This window comes from Leucoraja erinacea, chromosome 11 (assembly GCF_028641065.1).
Source record: "Leucoraja erinacea ecotype New England chromosome 11, Leri_hhj_1, whole genome shotgun sequence".
Classification (NCBI taxonomy): Eukaryota; Metazoa; Chordata; class Chondrichthyes; order Rajiformes; family Rajidae; genus Leucoraja; species Leucoraja erinaceus.
Window position 1 is genome coordinate 45,716,511 of NC_073387.1, and position 18,542 is coordinate 45,735,052.

The window sequence follows — 18,542 nt, forward strand, 5'->3', positions numbered from 1 at the left end:
ATCTATTTCTCCCTCCTAACCCCATTCTCCTGTCTTCTCCCCTTAACTTCTGACACCTGTACTAATCAATAAATTAGTATAATAATGCTTAAGGGAATGTCAGAACCAACTAATAGAATAAAAATGGGACGCAACATCATCACCCAGAATTTGTCATGTGAACAATGGTGAAGCTATCATTGCTCATTGCAAAGAAGAGCAAATCTACTCTTTAGAGTACCAACTTGTTCGTAGTCATTCCGTTTTTGTTGGTGATCCCCTGTTTCTCCACTAGATGGACTATTGCAAAATTCTCCATATTTTGATCTTTAGAATCAGTGAAGTAAGGGATAATTTTAACAATTTGCAAATACTCTGAATGCTTTAAAAAACCCCCAATAATATAATTTTTTTAAATCAATGTAGGAATGTGATTTTAATACATTAGGCAATAATTAATGCTTAAAAACTGCTCCAGGCCTAAAACCTTTTTGTAAATGAATTCTAATTCCTTCATATGTCTGTATATTTCAAAGATGAATAACTTTTTAACAACAAACAAAATGCTGAAAGAATTCAGCAGGTTGATCAGCATCTGTGGGTGGTAATGAATGGTCAAACTTTTGGGGTCGAAATTCTGAGTTCAACCCATCCACCCCTCCCCCCCCAAAAAAACCTCCTCTTTTTTCCCCCTATTATCCCCTGTGACCCATCCAGATTTAAACACCTCTCTCCCACTATGCTGCTCTCCTTTCCTATATCCCATGCACTGGTTTCACAATTTACTCCTCTTCTATCCGTATCAACCTATTGCCCTCTTTTCATAGTCATAGTGGTACAGCACGGAAACAGGCACTTTGGCAAACTTGCCCACACCGGCCAACATGTCCTAGCCACACTCGTCCCCCACCCTCACCAATATCCAACTATCACTTACCAGGCCTTGTCCACAACCCCCCCTTCCCCCATCCCACTACAATTAGTTTGAAAGAGGGTCCCAACACTAAATATTGCTTATAGTCATAGAGTGGAAACAGGTCCTTCGGCCCAACTCGCCCACACTGGCCAACAATGTCCAGGCTACACTAGTCCCACTGGCCTGCACTTGGTTCATATCCCTCCAAACCCGTCCTATACATGTACCTGTCTAACTGTTTCTTAAACAATGGGATAGTCCCAGCCCCAACTACCTCCTCTGGCAGTTTGTTCCATACACCCAAAATCCTTTGTGTGAAAAAGTTACTTCTCAGATTCCTATTAAATCTTTTCCCCTTCACCATGAATCTATGTCCTCTGGTCCTCGATTCCCCGACTCAGGGCAAATGATTCTGTTCATCTACCCGATCTATTCCTCTAATAATCTTATACACCTCTATAAGATCACCCCATATCCCTAGCGCTACATGCAATAGAGACCCAGCTTACTCAACCTCTCCCTGTAGGTCACACCCTCTAGTCCTGGCAACATCCTCGTAAATCTTTTCTGAACCGTTTCAAGCTTGACAATATATTTCCTATAACATGGTGCCCAGAACTGAACACAATATTCTAAATGCGGTCTCACCAACATCTTATACAACTGCAACATGACCTCCCAATTTCTATGCTCAATACTTTGACTGAAGAAGGCCAAAGTGCCAAAAGCCTTTTTGACCACCTTATCTACCTGTAACTCGACCTTCAAGGAACCATGCACCTGTACTCCTAGATCCCTCTGCTCTACAACACTACCCATAGGCCTACCATTTAGTGTGTAGGTCCTGCTTTTGTTCGACATCCCAAAATGCAACACCTCACACTTCCATTAAATTCCATTGTATTAAATTCCATCAACCATTCTTCCGCCCACCTGGCCAATCGATCCAGATCCTGCTGCATTTTTTCACTATCTGCAAAACCACTAACTTTTGTATCATCAGCAAACATGCTAATCTTGCCCTGTATGTTCTCATTCAAATCATTGATGTAGATGGCAAACAGTAACAGGCCCAGCACTGAACCCTGAGGCACACCACTAGTCACAGACATCCAGTCTGAGAAGCAACCTTCCACCATCACCCTCAGCTTCCTTTCATGGAGCCAATTTGCTATCCATTCAGCTATCTCTCCTTGGATCCCATGCAATCCAACTTTCCAGAGCAGCCTACCATGCGGAACCTTGTTGAACGTCCATGTAAACCACACCTACACCTCTGCCCTCATCAACCTTTTTGGTCACATCTTCCAAAAAATCATTCAGATTTGTGAAACACAACCTCCCATGTACAAAACCATACTGACTATCCCCAATCAGCCCTGGCCCATCCAAATGCCTGTATATCCTATCCCACAGGATACTCTCCCATGGCCGTCCGAAGGGGGGGTGCTATTCTTCTCCCAGAGTAAGAAAAAAAAAAATCGAAAAAAAATCAGCGTTTCCACTTTCGAGCGTTCTCCGTTCTCCTGTCGCCGTGCGGGAGTGGCTGAATCTGAACCCAGCGGCTTTAACCCCAATGCCAGACGCCGCTGCGGCGGGGCCCTCTCCCTCCCCCCCCGCCGCCAGGCCCCAAGCCATCTCCCTCCCCCCCCCACCCCCCCCCCCCCGCCCCGGGCCCACGCCATCCCCGCTGGGCCCACGCCGTCCCCGCTGGGCCCCGCCCCCCCCACGCCACCCCGCTGGGCCACGACCCTGCTGGCCCATGCCACCCTCGCCACCCCGCGCTGGGCCCACGCCACCCCCGCTGGGCCCACGCCACCCCCGCTGGGCCCACGCCACCCCCCGCTGGGCCCACGCCACCCCCGCTGGGCCAACGCCGCCCCCGCTGGGCCCACATCTGGGCCAACGCCTACGCTGACCCTGCTGGGCTGGGCCCACGCCACCCCCGCGCTGACGCCCCGCTGGGCCCCCGCCACCCCACCTGGGCCAACTCCACCCCCGCTGGGCCCACGCCACCCCCGCTGGGCCCACACCACCCCCGCTGGGCCCACACCACACCTACTAACCCCCGCTGTGCCCACACCACCCCCACTGGGCCCATGCCACGCCCACTGGGCGCACACCACCCCCACTGGGCCCACGCCACCCCCGCTGGACCCACGCCACCCCCACTGGGCCCACACCATCCCCGCTGGGCCCACACCACCCCGACCACCCCCACAGGCCCCCACACCACCCTCGCTGGGCCCATGCCACCCCCACTGGGCCCACACCACCCCCCGCTGGGCCCACGCCACCCCCGCTAGGCCCACACCACCCCGACCCCCGCTGGGCCCACGCCACCCCCGCTAGGCCCACACCCCCCGACTGGCCCCCCTGGGCCCACGCCACCCCCCCCCACTGACCCCCCGCGCTGGGCCCACGCCACCCCCCTGTGCTCACGCCACCCCAGCTGACTCGCACTGGGCCCACACCATCCCCACTGACCCCCGCTAGGTCCATGCCACCCCCACTGGGCCCACGCCGCCCCCGCCGGGAGGAGATTGATAGATTCTTGATTGAAACGGGTGTCGGAGGTAATGGGGAGAAGGCAGGAGAATGGGTTTGAGAGGGAAAGATCTCCCAACTTCTATACTCAATACTCTGACTGATGAAGGCCAAAGTGCCAAAATACTTTTTGACCCCCTGATATACATGCGACACGAACTTCAAGGAACCATGCAACCATCAACCATTCCTCTGCCCACCTGGCTAATTGATCCAGATCCTGCTGCAATCTTTCACAACCATCTTCACTATCTGCAAAACCACTCGTTTCTGTGTCATCAGCAAACTTGCTAATCTTGCCCTGTTCTATGACGTTTCACAGAGTGCTGGAGCAACTCAGCGGGTCAGGCTGAGTATAGAAGTTTGGAGGTCATGTTGCAGTTGCATAAGAAGTTGGTGAGCATATTTTAAATTGCAAAGTGAGGAAGGGATGAAGTGAACTGATGGAGTGTCTGTGAGAGGATGCAGACTACATTTTCCAGGAAACAACTACTTTAAAAACCAGTACTAAATTGGATAAAGTTCATGTGAAATGCTATTTCATATGGAGGGACTGCTAGGATCCCTCGAAGATGTATCTGCTCTGATGATGAGATTTTCTACACTATTGTTTTTTCCCTTATCTCTGGCTCTCCCACTATTACAACTGACAGAGCTTTCAACTGTGTCTTCTCTAATTCACGCACTTCTACTCACATCCCAGCTGTTCCTAGCCAAATCAAGGATATGGTTCCCCTTGTCCATTGGCCCCCACCAGCTCCACATTCAATGGATCATTCCCTTTATTTCTGTCATTTTCCACAAGATTCAATCACCATTCTCCTCTTCACTTTCAGCATTCCAAAAGGACCATTCCCTCATACTGCTTTCCCCAACCCAAACTCCGCTTCTTACAGCACTTTCTCATGCAACTGGGGGAAATTATACATCTGCTCATTCATCTCTTTTTTTTCCCATTATTCTGGGACCCAATCAATTTTTATGTATTGCAATTCACGTGTATTTTTTTTAATTTAGTGCATTACATTGAGTGCTCATGATATGGTTTTGACATTGGATAAAAATGCAGGTTGATCATTTTGCAGAGCAATTAACTTCAGTCTGCAAACTTGATCTTGATTTTCAGTAACCAGTCACTTAAATTTATTCAATTTAACAGCAGATAATTTACCCCCTGTACTCTCTTTCCGTTGATGTGGCTCTATCTTCCAGTTTCTATTTGTTTTGTTTTTGGCTCTCTAGTCTTTAATTGCTACCTTGAAAAGTTTGTTCACTTTTTCAGTTGTCATTCACCTCAAATATCATCTGTTTTCTCTTGATGCTTTGACCTGCAGAATCTTCCAGCTTTGTCTTTGTTATGGCAATAACCACTGCATAATCAATGAAAATGTTCTAAACTGGGATTGATAGAGTTTTTTGTGGCAAGATCATCAAGCTTTATGGCGCAATAACATGGAGGTGTAGATCAGTCACTGAGGTTGCAACCTTCATTGGTATATCTGTAATATTTTGGCCTTATTTAAATGATCATGTCTACATGAAGCATATTGTGTAATTATTCAATGTTAAGCACTTTGACAGATGTGTTAAAAGTCAATAGACAATAGACAAAAGGTGAAGGAGTAGGCCATTTGGCCCTTCGATCAAGCACCACCATTTAATGTGATCATGGCTGATCATCCACAATTCATACCCCGTTCCTGCCTTCTCCCCATATCCCTTGACTCCGCTATCTTTAAGAGCTCTATCTAATTCTCTCTTGAAAGCATCCAGAGAATTGGCCTCCACTGCCTTCTGAGGCAGTGAATTCCACAGATTCACATCTCTGGGTGAAAACGTTTTTCCTCGTCTTTGTTCTAAATGGCTTTCCCCTTATTCTTAAACTGTGGTCCCTGGTTCCGGACTCCCCCAACATCGGGAACATGTTTCCTGTCTCCAACATGTCCAAATCCCTTAATAATCTTGTACGTTTCAATGATTCCCTCTCATCCTTCTAAATTCCAGAGTATACAAGCCCAGTTGTCACTCCATTCTTTCAACATATGAGTCCTGCCATCCTGGGAATTAACCTTGTGAAATTACGCTGCACTCTCTCAATAGCAAGAATGTTCTTCCTCAAATTGGGAGAGCAAAACTGCACACAATATTCCAGGTGTGGTACCACTAGGGCCCTGTACAACTGTAGAAGGACCTCTTTGCTCCTATACTCAATTCCTCTTGTTGTGAAGGCCAACATGGCACTAGCTTTCTTCACTGCCTGCTGTACCTGCATGCTTACTTTCAGTTACTGATGAGCAAGGACACCCAGATCACGTTGTACTTCCCCTTTTCCTAACATGACACCATTCAAATAATAATCTGCCTTCCTGTTCTTGCACCAAAGTGGATAACCTCACATTTATCCACATTAAACTGCATCTGCCCACTCACCCAACCTGTCCAAGTCACCCTGCAACCTCATAGCATCCTCCTCACAGTTCACACTGCCACCCAGCTTTGTGTCATCTGTAAATCTGCTAATGTTACTCTTAATCCCTTCATCTAAATCATTAATGTATATTGTAAATAGCTGCGGTCCCAGCACCAAGCCTTATGGTACCCCAATAGTCACTGCTTCCCATTCAGAAAGAGACCCGTTAATCCCTACTCTTTGTTTCCTGTCTGACAACCAATTTTCTATCCATGTCAGTACCTTATCCCCAATACCATGTGCTCTAATTTTGCCCACTAATCTCCTATGTGGGACCTTATCAAATGCTTTCTGAAATTCCAGGTTCATTACATCCACTGGCTCTCCCTTGTCCATTTTCCTAGTTACATCCTCATAAAATTCCAGAAGATTAGTCAAGCATGATTTCCCCTTCGTAAATCCATGCTGACTCAGACCGATCCTGTTACTGCTATCCAAATGTGCCGCTATTTCATCTTTTATAATTGGTTCCAGCATCTTCCCCACCATCAATGTCAGGCTAACTGGTCTATAATTCCCTGTTTTCTCTCTTCCTCCTTTCTTTAAAAAGTGGTATAGCATTAGCATTAGCTACCCGATGTTTCAGGCCCTCTCGCCGGGATGATCAGAGCTCCCATGTCGGAACGGAAGAACACACTCAGCGGTTTGGAGTTTCCGAATCGGCCGCTCCCTACCGGAGACCACGGCTTCCAAAGTCCACAGGCCGAGCTGGACAGAGCTCCGACACTGGCGGCTCGGAGGGCTTGCAGCCATGTCTCTGTAATTCCCACAACATCACACTTGCCAATTTCTAACTGAGCCTCGAACTCATCCACTTTATTTCTTATACTTTGCGCAGTCACATACAACACTTTGAATTTGGTATTTACCTTCCCTCTCACATCGATCACTATTGGTCTTGACCTTACTCTCTTATCCCCTCGAACTTTCCTTCCCATTAATTTGCGAGTCTTTTGTAACTTTTCCTGTACTCACTTTCCCTTTAACTCCATCTTTATACTCCCAATTTGTCAACCCCTCCGCCCCGCTATTTAGTTTAAACCCACCCAAAAGTCATATACATTGTTTCTTCATTTGTGTTAAAACTACTATACAAATCATAATTTTTACTCACAGAAGTAAATTATCCCTGCAATATTAAAGAAAAAAATATATAGTACACTTACGGTGAACCAGATTTCAGGCCAAATGGTGAATGATCCTCATTGTGAAAAGAATATTCATTATAACAATCTTTAATCAGATCCTTAAAATACTCATTAACAGAACAAGTATTATTGCGCACCCTCAACTGTCGGACTTGAGGGCGTCCTAAAAGGATGCTTTCATAGAAAATGTAGCTTTGGCCTGGATACAAGGGTTTGCCATTGTACCATTCTTTCCAGTAAATATTTCTCAACATTGGCCCTTCAACAAACTGTAAACAGTAATTTTATTAAATTAATCATTAATCTATAATTCATGAATTTGTTTTTATGTTTAAACATATTATTTAATCTTCTTAATGTACTACATTTACCACTTCATACAGTAATCTTACAATTCCAGAAATACAAATAATTATATAAAGATGTAGCAAAAATGTAAGTTGTTCCTATTGCCACAAAGCTCTAGGTTAATTTGAAGCTGTTCCATGCACTGCCCTGATGCAAACATTAGGGATCAATGACATTTTGTCACCTAAATAGAATTGTGGAATTGCTAGCTTTAGGGTGAGGTTACTTTAGGCAATCTGGCAATTGGAAATGTGAAAAATATGAAAGGCTAGTCACTACATAAAAGGCAACAAGCAATCTGCTAGAGGAAAACAGCAGGTCAAACAGCATCTGTGGAGGGAAATGGCCAGTTGACCTTTCAGGTCAGACAACTTCATCTGTAATGAACGACTAGGAGGGAGATTGCCAGTTTCACCATTATCAACCTTTCCCTCCTCTGCAGCTCCTCCAATAAAATCAGGCATTTAAATGAAACTTTTCTATTTGTACTCACATCGTAAAAATCTACTCGTGCTCTCACCCAAAGACCAGCTACAGCTTCTTCTCATTGTTTGAACTGCTTTGGATACATTGGAAAGCCATCAGCAGGCTGCTTTCCAACACACCTCTGATTCTCCATAGAATATGCACCACAGAAACAGGATATGCAAACATAATGTTATGTATTTTCCATATATCCCCTCTAATAGAAACATAGAAAATAGGTGCAGGAGTAGGCTATTCGGCCCTTCGAGCCATTCAATATGATCATGGCTGATCATCCAACTCAGTATCCCGTACCTGCCTTCTCTCCATACCCCCTGATCCCTCTAGCCACAAGGGCCACAAATAACTCCCTCTTAAATATAGCCAATGAACTGGCCTCTACTACCTGTGGCAGAGAGTTCCAGAGATTCACCACTCTGCGTGAAAAATGTTTATCTCATCTTGGTTCGAAAGGATTTCCCCTCTATCCTTATCCTTAGCCTTGTCCTGGACTTCCCCAACATCGGGAACAATCTTCCTGCATCTAGCCTGTCCAACCCCTTAAGAATTTTGTAAGTTTCTATAAGATCCCCCCTAAATCTGCTAAATTCTGGCAATGACAATCCGAGTCTATCCAGTCTTTCTTCATAAGAAAGTCCTGACATCCCAGGAATCAGTCTGGTGAACCTTCTCTGCACTCCCTCTATGGTAATCTATCTTTACACCATTGTTTCAACAGTAGCTACTATATTCCCCCTTCTTACCTGCTGACCTAACTTCTATGATGCAAATAAAATGCATCTATTCTATTCAAACTCTTTTTCACACCTTCTTCAGGACTTCCTTATCCTTATTGTGATATAGAAACTGGAATTATATTCAGTAACCCTCGTATGGTTTGATCAATTTATTTAAGAAAACTGTACCACAATTATAACCTTGTAACAGGCCACCAATGTATCTTATTTTTTATTAATCTTATTTCCAAACCTCCTCAAGAAATATATCTGTTCACTTGCATATTTTTGCTATTTGTTTCCTCGTGACCTTTACCCTAGTGGTTCTCAATTAAATTATATTCTGATCACCGTTTCAAAAAAGTTCATTCACTGGACCATCCTTTGCTTCATTTGGGTCCACTAATCCCACGACAGCTTCCTTCCATGACTACCTATAAATGTATTGATTAATAAAGCTTACATATATATTTTCTAATGAAAAGCTTTTGCCTATCAGATCTATGCCAGCTCTCAGAACAATCAGATTCATCCACCAATTTCCCCCTACATTGTCATCAGTCTATTGCCATCCACAGATGCTGCTTGACCAGCTGAATTCTTCAAACAGTTTGTGTTTTTTGCTTCCCTACAACCTTTCTGCTACATTCTCATTAATTATCTGATTTTATCACTAACTTACACACTATACGAGGTAATTCACGAGTTCTCCTGGGTTTTCCCCTGATTCAAACTCGGAGAATGTCCGTAGCGAGTCCGTAGAGAGTGAGCGGAGGGTTGTACGTTCAGGGGGGAGAGGTTAGAGTAAGTCAAGGCAGTGGAAATGTTGAGGCGGTTGATGTCCCGCCGGCAGTTGGAAATGAAAAGGTCTAAAGAATACCATCCGGGGTAGTCTAAGAGGAGGGGGTCCGGTGGAGACAGGAGAAGAGGTCATCACTAGGTGGTGAGGACTCCTTCCCATAGAAAAAGGCACGGAGGTGGAGGCGACGGAAGAAGCGCTCTACATCGTGGCGGGCCTAGAACTCGTTGAGGTGGGGGCGGCGGGGAACAAAGGTGAGGCCTCTGCTGAGAACAGACCGTTCCATATCAGAAAGGGGAGGTCAGATGGGATGACAAGGCAGACTATATTGAAATTCTATTTCAATACGTTAGGATACGGCATCAATGATATGGAGCAACAGAGAAAACTAGGACATAGGGCAGATTATAGAATACCAATGATGTGCACAGAACTCTCCATAACTTGTGAAAGCTCCAAATGTACAGCAATTATTGGTGTGTGAAAATGAACCTTCCAATAGCTGAAACATAAATCTGCATTCCTGCCATTTAAAGAACATTGTATTTGCATTCCATGCATTCTTTTACTTTGTATGGCTCAGTCACACAGAGAGTGGTAAATCTCTGGAACTCTCTGCCACAGAAGGTAGTTGAGGCCAGTTCATTGGCTATATTTAAGAGGGAGTTAGATGTGGCCCTTGTGGCTAACGGGATCAGGGGGTATGGAGAGAAGGCAGGTACAGGATACTGAGTTGGATGATCAGCCATGATCATATTGAATGGGAAATGTAGAATGTCGAATGGCCGAATGGCCTACTCCTGCACCTATTTTCTATGTTTCTATGTCACTCAGATATCTGTTATTGCTTCTACTTGCAAGAATGTACTAAGGCTTATTTGTTCCTCATTTTCTGTATCTATCATTTTTTTACAGTTTCAGGGACATCCCTGAAATTGGCATCTTCATGGTAGATTGTGACTCCTTTAATACAAGTGTGCAAGATCAGTTGAATGCGCCAATAATTATTCTGGAATGTGCTCACAGTTGCTGGTGAAGGAGGAAGGGATGCAGACTTAAGCATTTAGAAAGTTCATTTCAATATGTTAATAACTGCTATAATTTTGGTATGTTTGCTAAGAATTGTTCACAAGATGTTGTAAAGTGTAAGGATTCTCGTGCATTTCAGCAATATTCTATAGTAAAGCATCGAGCATGCTGTTACCTCAATGGATACTTGCTGAGCTCTTCCAATGACAATATGTGCTACTTGTAGTAGTATTTTTTTCTACTCGTGCTTTGCAGTGTTCGTTCTCAATCATCATCTCCATTTTAAATAGAATTGGAAACCAAATGAATAGAATGTAAAAATATAGAAGAGTGCTGAGATTTTTTTTATTTACAATATCACTGGGTATTTCAAAGAACAAGTACGCAGGGCTTGGGCTTGGGCTCACCTTAGCTTTGAACGTCTTTTCTTCCCAATTGAAACATAACCAAAAAATGCTGTTGCTTTTAGTTACTGAAGCACTATTAAAAAAGCATATCAAAGTTCATTTAAAAGTCATCTTTGTACCTCCCAGAAATTTGCCATGCTGTTTATTGAATTGAAGTTTATGCGATTGATATAGGAGGTCGATTCTAGAAAGAGCTGAGACATAACTTTGGTGAAGAAGTACATATTATAATTTACCATTCCAAAGGTCACTGTAGAAGAAGAAAAAAAGTGAAAGCGCAGGGAACATAAAAAGAATGTTGCGCACCATACATATATCATAAAATAATTAAAATCTACTTAATAACACCAATTAATGTGGTTTCGTGATCCATGAATAATTTAGCAGATGCATAGCCCAATCCCTGAGCTACTTTGAATTTCAATCTATTCCAATCTGTGTTCTTGTGCTTCCTTTATGAACATTTAAATTCTATGCTGCCTTTTGACTTTGTCCTCATAGAAAGAAGCATGATGTGAAATGAGCCTCTTTTCTGTGGTTCAAATTATTCAGATGTATACATTTCTTTGAGTGCTTGACTACGTAGTTGCTAAGAAGCAATTTCTCTGGCTGGAGAATCTAGACAAAATCTTAGTATAACTGCAAGAACATTTCCTTGCTGTTATACCACAACCATCTTGCAATAAAGAAAACATTTGTCTTCTTAATTGCTTGTTGTACTTGCAGTAAACTTTATGTAAAAAAGATGCCCAAATCCTGAAAAATCCCAATGCTTATTAGACTGGTCTTTTTATTAAAATATCTGCTTTTTCATTCTATCTGCTAAAACTCTATCTGCTAAAAACGCTAATTCTACATCAGGTCAATTATGGTGCTTTCTTTGCCCATTAATTAGATTGTGTGCTGCCTCTTTATTTCATACTCAATTTATTTATTCAACTTAGTTCACCTACCCCTTGCCTGGCAAGCAAAGCAAAATCCTGTCTCAATTTTAAAATTCTCATCTTTTTATCAGATGCTTTCACACCTCCATCTCTGGCCCTTTCAACATCCTTAGATTTTTTTTACATGCGCAGTAGCCAAGCTTTTCCATTCTACATTTCCCACGCTAAATCATTTGAGTTCCTAAATGTATTTCCTGCTTTAAAGATGCACCTCAAAGTCTTAATAAGGTAAGTTTTAATCTACAATTAGAGAGGGAGAAGGAAAAATCAGAAGTTCAGTATTACAATTGAACAAAGGGGACCATGGAGCCATGAGGGAGGAGCTGGCCAAAGTTGACTGGAAAGATACCCTAGACAGGGTATAATACAGAAGGTGCAGGATCAGTTCATTCCAGTTCATTCCAAAGTGGAAGAAAGATTCTAAGGGGAGTAAGGGGCGACCGTGGCTGACAAGGGAAGTCAGGGACAGTATAAAAATAAAAGAGAAGTATAACATAGCAACGATTTGTGGGAAGGCAGAAGATAACTACAAAGGCAATACAGGGAGAAAAGATGAGGTACAAAGGTAAACTAGCCAAGAATATAAAGGAGGATAGTAAAAGCTTCTTTAGGTATGTGAAAAGGAAAAAATTAGTTAAGACCAAAGTTGGACCCTTGAAGACTGAAACAGGTGAATCTATTATGGGGAACAAGGAAATGGCAGACGAGATGAACAGGTACTTTGGATCCGTCTTCATTAAGGAAGACACAAACAATCTCCCTGATGTACTGTGTTTAAGAAGGAACTGCAGATGCTGGAAAATCGAAGGTACACAAAAATGCTGGAGAATCTCAGCGGGTGCAGCAGCATCTATGGAGCAAAGGAAATAGGCAACGTTTCAGCCCGGAACATTGCCTATTTACTTCGCTCCATAGATGCTGCTGCACCCGCTGAGTTTCTCCAGTATTTTTGTGTACCTCCCTGATGTACTAGTGGCCAAAGGATCTAGGGTGATGGAGAAACTGAAGGAAAATCACATTAGGCAGGAAATGGTGTTGGGACTGAAGGCTGATAAATCCCCGGGGCCTGATGGTCTGCATCCCAGGGTACTTAAGGAAGTGGCTCTAGAAATCGTGGACGCATTGGTGATCATTTTCCAATGTTCCATAGATTCAGGATCAGTTCCTGTGGATTGGAGGGTAGCTAATGCTTTTTAAGAAAGATGGGATAGAGAATACAGGGAATTATAGACCAGTTAGCCTGACATAGGTGGTGGGGAAGATGCTGGAGTCAATTATAAAAGATGAAATAGCGGCATAGGCTTCTGGAATTATTTGAGGATGTAACTAGGAAAATGGACAAGGGAGAGCCAGTGGATGTTATGTACCTGGACTTTCAGAAAACACTTGATAAGGTCCCACATAGGAGATTAGTGGGCAAAATTAAAGCACATGGGATTAGAGGTAGGGTACTAACATGGATAGAACATTGGTTGGCAGACAGGAAACAGAGTAGAGATTAATGGGTCCCTTTCAGAATGGCAGGCAGTGACTATTGGGGTACTACAAGGCTCGGTGCTGGGACCGCAGCTATTTAAAATATACATTAATGATTTGGATGAAGGGATTAAAAGTAACATTGGCAAATTTGCAGATGACACAAAGCTGGGTGGCAATGTGAACTGTGAGGAGGATGCTATGAGGATACAGGGTGACTTGGACAGGTTGGGTGAGTGGGCAGATGCATGACAGATGCAGTTTAATGTGGATAAATGTGAGATTATCCACTTCAGTGGCAAAAACAGGAAGGCAGATTATTATCTGAATGGTGTCAAGTTGGGAAAAGGGGAAGTACAACGAGATCTGGGGGTCCTTGTTCACCAGTCACTGAAAGTAAGCATGCAGGTACAGCAGGCAGTGAAGAAAATAAATGGCATGTTGGCCTTCATAAGAAGAGGAGTTGAGTATGGGAGCAAAGAGGTCCTTCTGCTGTTGTACAGGGCCCTGGTGAGACCACACCTGGCGAATTGAGTGCAGTTTTGGTCTCCAAATTTGAGGAAGGACATTCTTGCTATTGAGGGAGTGCTGCGTAGGTTCACGAGGTAAAATCCCGGGATGGCGGGACTGTCATATGTTGATAGAATGGAGTGGCTGAGTTTGTATACTCTGGAATTTAGAAGGGTGAGAGGATATCATATTGAAATATATAAGATTATTAAGGGTTTGGACACGCAGGAAACATGTTCTCCATGTTGGGGGAGTCCAGAACCAGGGGCCAGAGTTTAAGAATAAGGGGTAAGCCATTTCGAACAGAGATGAGGACAAACTTTTTCACAAAGAGGGTTGTGAATCTGTGGAATTCTCTGCCTCAGAAGGCAGTGGAGGCCAATTATCTTGATGCTTTCAACAGAGAGTTAGATAGAGCTCTTAAAGATAGTGGAGCCAGGGGATTTGGGGAGAAGGCAGGTATGGGGTAGTGACTGGTATCCTTGTACACCAGTCACTGAAAGTTGGCGTGCAGGTACAGCAGGCAGTGAAGAAAGCTAATGGAATGTTGGCCTTCATAACAAGAGGATTTCAGTATAGGAGTAAAGAGGTTCTTCTGCAGTTGTATAGGTCTCTGGTAAGACCACTCTGGAGTATTGAGTACAGTTTTGGTCTCCTAATTTGAAGAAGGACATCCTTGTGATTGAGGCAGTGCAGCGTAGGTTCACGAGATTGATCCCTGGGATGGCGGGACTGTCATATGAGGAAAGATTGAAAAGACTACGCTTGTATTCACTGGAGTATAGAAGGATGAGGAGGGATCTTATAGAAACATATAAAATTATAAAAGAGCTGGACAAGCTAGATGCAAGAAAAATGTTCCCAATGTTGGGCTAGTCCAGAACCAGGGGCCACAGTCTTAGAATAAAGGGGAGGTCATTTAAGACTGAGGTGAGAAAAAACTTTTTCACCCAGAGAGTTGTGAATTTATGGAATTCCCTGCAACAGAGGGCAGTGGAGGCCAAATCACAGGATGGATTTAAGAGAGAGTTAGATAGAACTCTGGGGGCTAAGAGAATCAAGGGATATGGGAAGAAGGCAGGCGCGGGTTATTGATTGGGGACGATCAGCCATGATCACAATGAATGCGGGTGCTGGCTCGAAGAGCCGAATGGCCCCCTCCTGGACCTATTTTCTATGTTTCTATGGGTACTGATTGTGGGTGATCAGCCATGATCACAGTGAATGGCGGTGCTGGCTCGACGGGCCGAATGGCCTGCTCCTGCACCTATTGTCTATTGTCTACCTCTTTAACCATGGGCTGTTACTTAACCTGACCCAATATATCATTATGTAATCAGTGTCAAAATTTGTTTCATAATATATGCAAGAGATACCTTAGGAAGTTTCACTTAATCAGAAGTGTTGCATAATGTAATTTACAGTTATTAATTTGAGTCGCGATATACTTGGAACAATGCAATTAACATTAAAATCAACCAATCAATAAAAATGTTGAATCAGTTAGGAAATCAATTTTGCATTCAATTTCTAAACATTAAATAGCTGTAGTTTACCACTTAAAGGTTTTCATCTTAACAATTTCTTTTTTTTTGCATTTTAATTCAATAGTTTCATAAGAATTCTTCCCGCTAAAGAGTAATGACACCTTGCAAAGGTCCAATTAATCACCAGATTTCTCATTGGTTTTCAAATCTATTTATCTCTATTACTCTTTATATACTTAAATAATCACATATGGCATTACAAACATAAATTTATACTATAATGTTATGTATTTCAATGATTTGCAGTTCCTTGCCTGCCTATATTAAAACCTGTGACTCTGAATGAAGATTTGCGCTCATTCTCATTCTCCCTACTTATCCACCTCATTTCTCTTTTTACAAACACCTTTATTCCTGAGTTTCTACAGCCATGTGAACTCTAATCTGCACTAATTTTCTCTACCTAACCCACAATATCTTTGCCATCTTCTTCCCAATTCATTTAAGTAACTCTCACATTCTAGCTGCAGATGGCACCATCCTACCTTATGCCACCAATTGAACATTTGTTATAACAGCCCCTGACAGTCCACTGCATAAATAGTTTCTGAATGCAGAATTGTTGAACTAATCAAATCCTATTGCTTTTTCTCAGGGTAACCAATTTGTTCGGAAAGATATAGGTTATTAGTATATAAGTTATAATGTTATTTGATCCACACTCCATACCAGTTGGTGGCGGTAATGCATTAAAAGGTTGTTTGCCAACTGCCAAAAAAAAACTACATAGAAGAAGAAGATTGTTGAACTATCTCCTTGCATTGAATTGATTGGCCACGTCTTAGTTTGGTTACCCCAGAAATGTGCATTTGGCTTATTCAGCTCCCATCATTTATGTTTCGTAATGTCGTTGTTCTCTGGAATACTTGCAATCCCGTGAGTTACTTTTTAGCAACTGTTTCCTGAGGTAACAGACTCAAACAGTAGTTTGGTTTCATCTGCAAAAATTCTTAATAAGTCCACTCTGACTGAGGAATGACAAGTGAATGGAACGGCTACATGTGAATGTCTCTAATGCTAACCACTCTTGTAAGGTCAGTGTGTTTTTGAAGAATGAAGTCCACACTTAAATGTTCTCCACTGTAGTGGTACCTTTATATAGATGATATTGGAATGTTTAGGTCAATTTATGGGGCCTAGCTGCAATTTTCATATTTCAGACGGTTTTATGACCTAGTGTGTAATATTTGGTGTACTGTGTGGGGTGGGAGGACCCGTTGCTCCTCCTGTGCAGCAGGTGGCGCTGCACAGGACAAGGGAGATGTCTTGTATATAGTTTATCCTGTGGGCAGATAGTATGTGTGCAGCCATTCTCACTGGTTTTGTTGCCAGCATAGAGTGAAACATTAAAGACTTCTGTTGTAAACTAAAGACTCTCAAATTTTGTGCAGACCTAGAAAACGAACAAGAAATAGTGCATCACAAGTGCCTGGACTATCAGTACAATAGGTCATTCATGATCACGTTTTGCCATCTCATGTGTATCAGGTGTTTATCAAGTCTCTGGATACAAGTGTCCAATGAAGTTGCATGATGGCATCAAACACCACGTTACTTATCACTATGCTTCCTTCCTAATTGTAGAGCTTATCAAACTGTTAGAAACCTTGCACAAGCTAGCCTGTATCAAAATAACCACGAGAATACAAAATGCATTTTGATACTTACATATGGATAGATCCAACAGAAAAATTAAATAGATTAGAAACTCTTGCAGTGTAGATTGCACACGTGCCTCCTGGTCTTCAGTCACTTTAGTACCAGCTAAATATGATGGGAATTGGGAGGGAAAAGATTCAATTTTGTTTAAACATTTTACTGCATTGCAATATAGTGTAGAATGTGAAAGTAACTCAGATGCAATGAACCTTCTTACTCAACACGTTTGTGCCACATGTTCCACAGATATTTCATGGAAAGTCTTTAAACTTTTAGAACATGCGCTTGAATTCAATTCAATCTCGTGAACTTAAAATTCAAGTCTATCTGGGAAAAATATCACCATGAGAATATTTGGATTTCTCAACAAGGTACCGACAGTTTGATCAAATAATCAAAAACATAACAAATGAAGGCAGATTAATACTTGTATGAAGACAGACTACAAATAAATGGACTGCAGAGGGATCTAGGTGTTTTGTGGATAAATCATAAAAGGTTTGCAAGCACAATAAACCATATGGAATATTGCCCTTTATTATTAAGTGGTTAGACTTTAAACATAAATAAGTATTGTTACAATTGTACAGGGTGATGAAGAGGGTGTTTGGAGTACTATCTACAATTTTGGTTGACTTATTTAAGAAATAATATACTAGTATTGGTGGCAGGCCAATAGAGACTGGCTAGGCTAATTTCTGGAGTGAGAACATTAGTCTTTTACAAATTGTGGGGGGAAAGGGTAGAGCTGTGTATTCTTTAAGGTTTAGAAGAAAGTTGCATGTAATTGAAATACTTAAGATCTTATTGTATTGTATTGTATTGTATTGTATATCTTTATTGTCATTTCCTGAGTATTCACATACCCAGAGGAAACAAAAAAACGTTGCTCAACCAGTGTCCATTCAGTGTGCATTAAAATAAATAGAAATAAAAAATACATGTATCATGAACAAATTTAACACTCTACTAAACATTCAACAGGCGTTCCGATCGGCAGCGGCACAACAGTGGCTCTGCTGCAGTGTGTCCAGGTTGGGGGTTTGTGCGCGATACTTGGCAGGGGGCAAAGTCCATTTAGCAGTCTTATAGCCTGTGGGAAGAAGCTGAGGAGCACCCTGCTGGTTTTGCAGCTAATGCTCCTGTACCTCTTCCCAGATGGCAGGATGGAGAAAATGTCATGCGATGGGTGGTAGGGGTCTTTGATGATGGAGATGGCTCTGCTGATACATCTCTTCCAGTATATGTCCAGCAGGAAGGGGAGTGGAGCACCAATAATCCTGCTGGCGGTCTTCACAATCCTGTCTAGTTGGTGCCGTTCGTACGGTGGATATAGGGTGATTTCACGAAAGGTCACCGGAGCGTAGATCCGCACCCACGTGACCGAAAATCTGAAGTGGAGGACATGCTATACATCCCGTACATGTTAGTGAATGGGAAAACACGCACTTTCACACCCGTTAAAAACATCGAAAACGGCCAGTTTTTGAGCTGCAATTTACCGTGCCAGTCGGGGTGACCGTGAGGCACAGCTACCTAAATTTACAGTCCAAAAAGATAG

General features: G+C 42.7%; 1 protein-coding gene across 1 annotated transcript in view; it reads right to left on the reverse strand.

The window, feature by feature from the left end:
* The window catches only part of LOC129701752 (polycystic kidney disease 2-like 2 protein), a 42,225-nt gene that overhangs the window by 21,860 nt on the left and 1,823 nt on the right, over positions 1–18,542 (reverse strand). The window contains exons 2-4 of the mRNA XM_055643161.1: positions 16,991–17,086; positions 10,965–11,095; positions 7,079–7,329 (exon numbers count right to left, since the gene is read on the reverse strand). Coding sequence (XP_055499136.1) covers positions 7,079–7,329; positions 10,965–11,095; positions 16,991–17,086 — 478 coding nt within the window. The remainder of the gene's footprint in view (positions 1–7,078; positions 7,330–10,964; positions 11,096–16,990; positions 17,087–18,542) is intronic.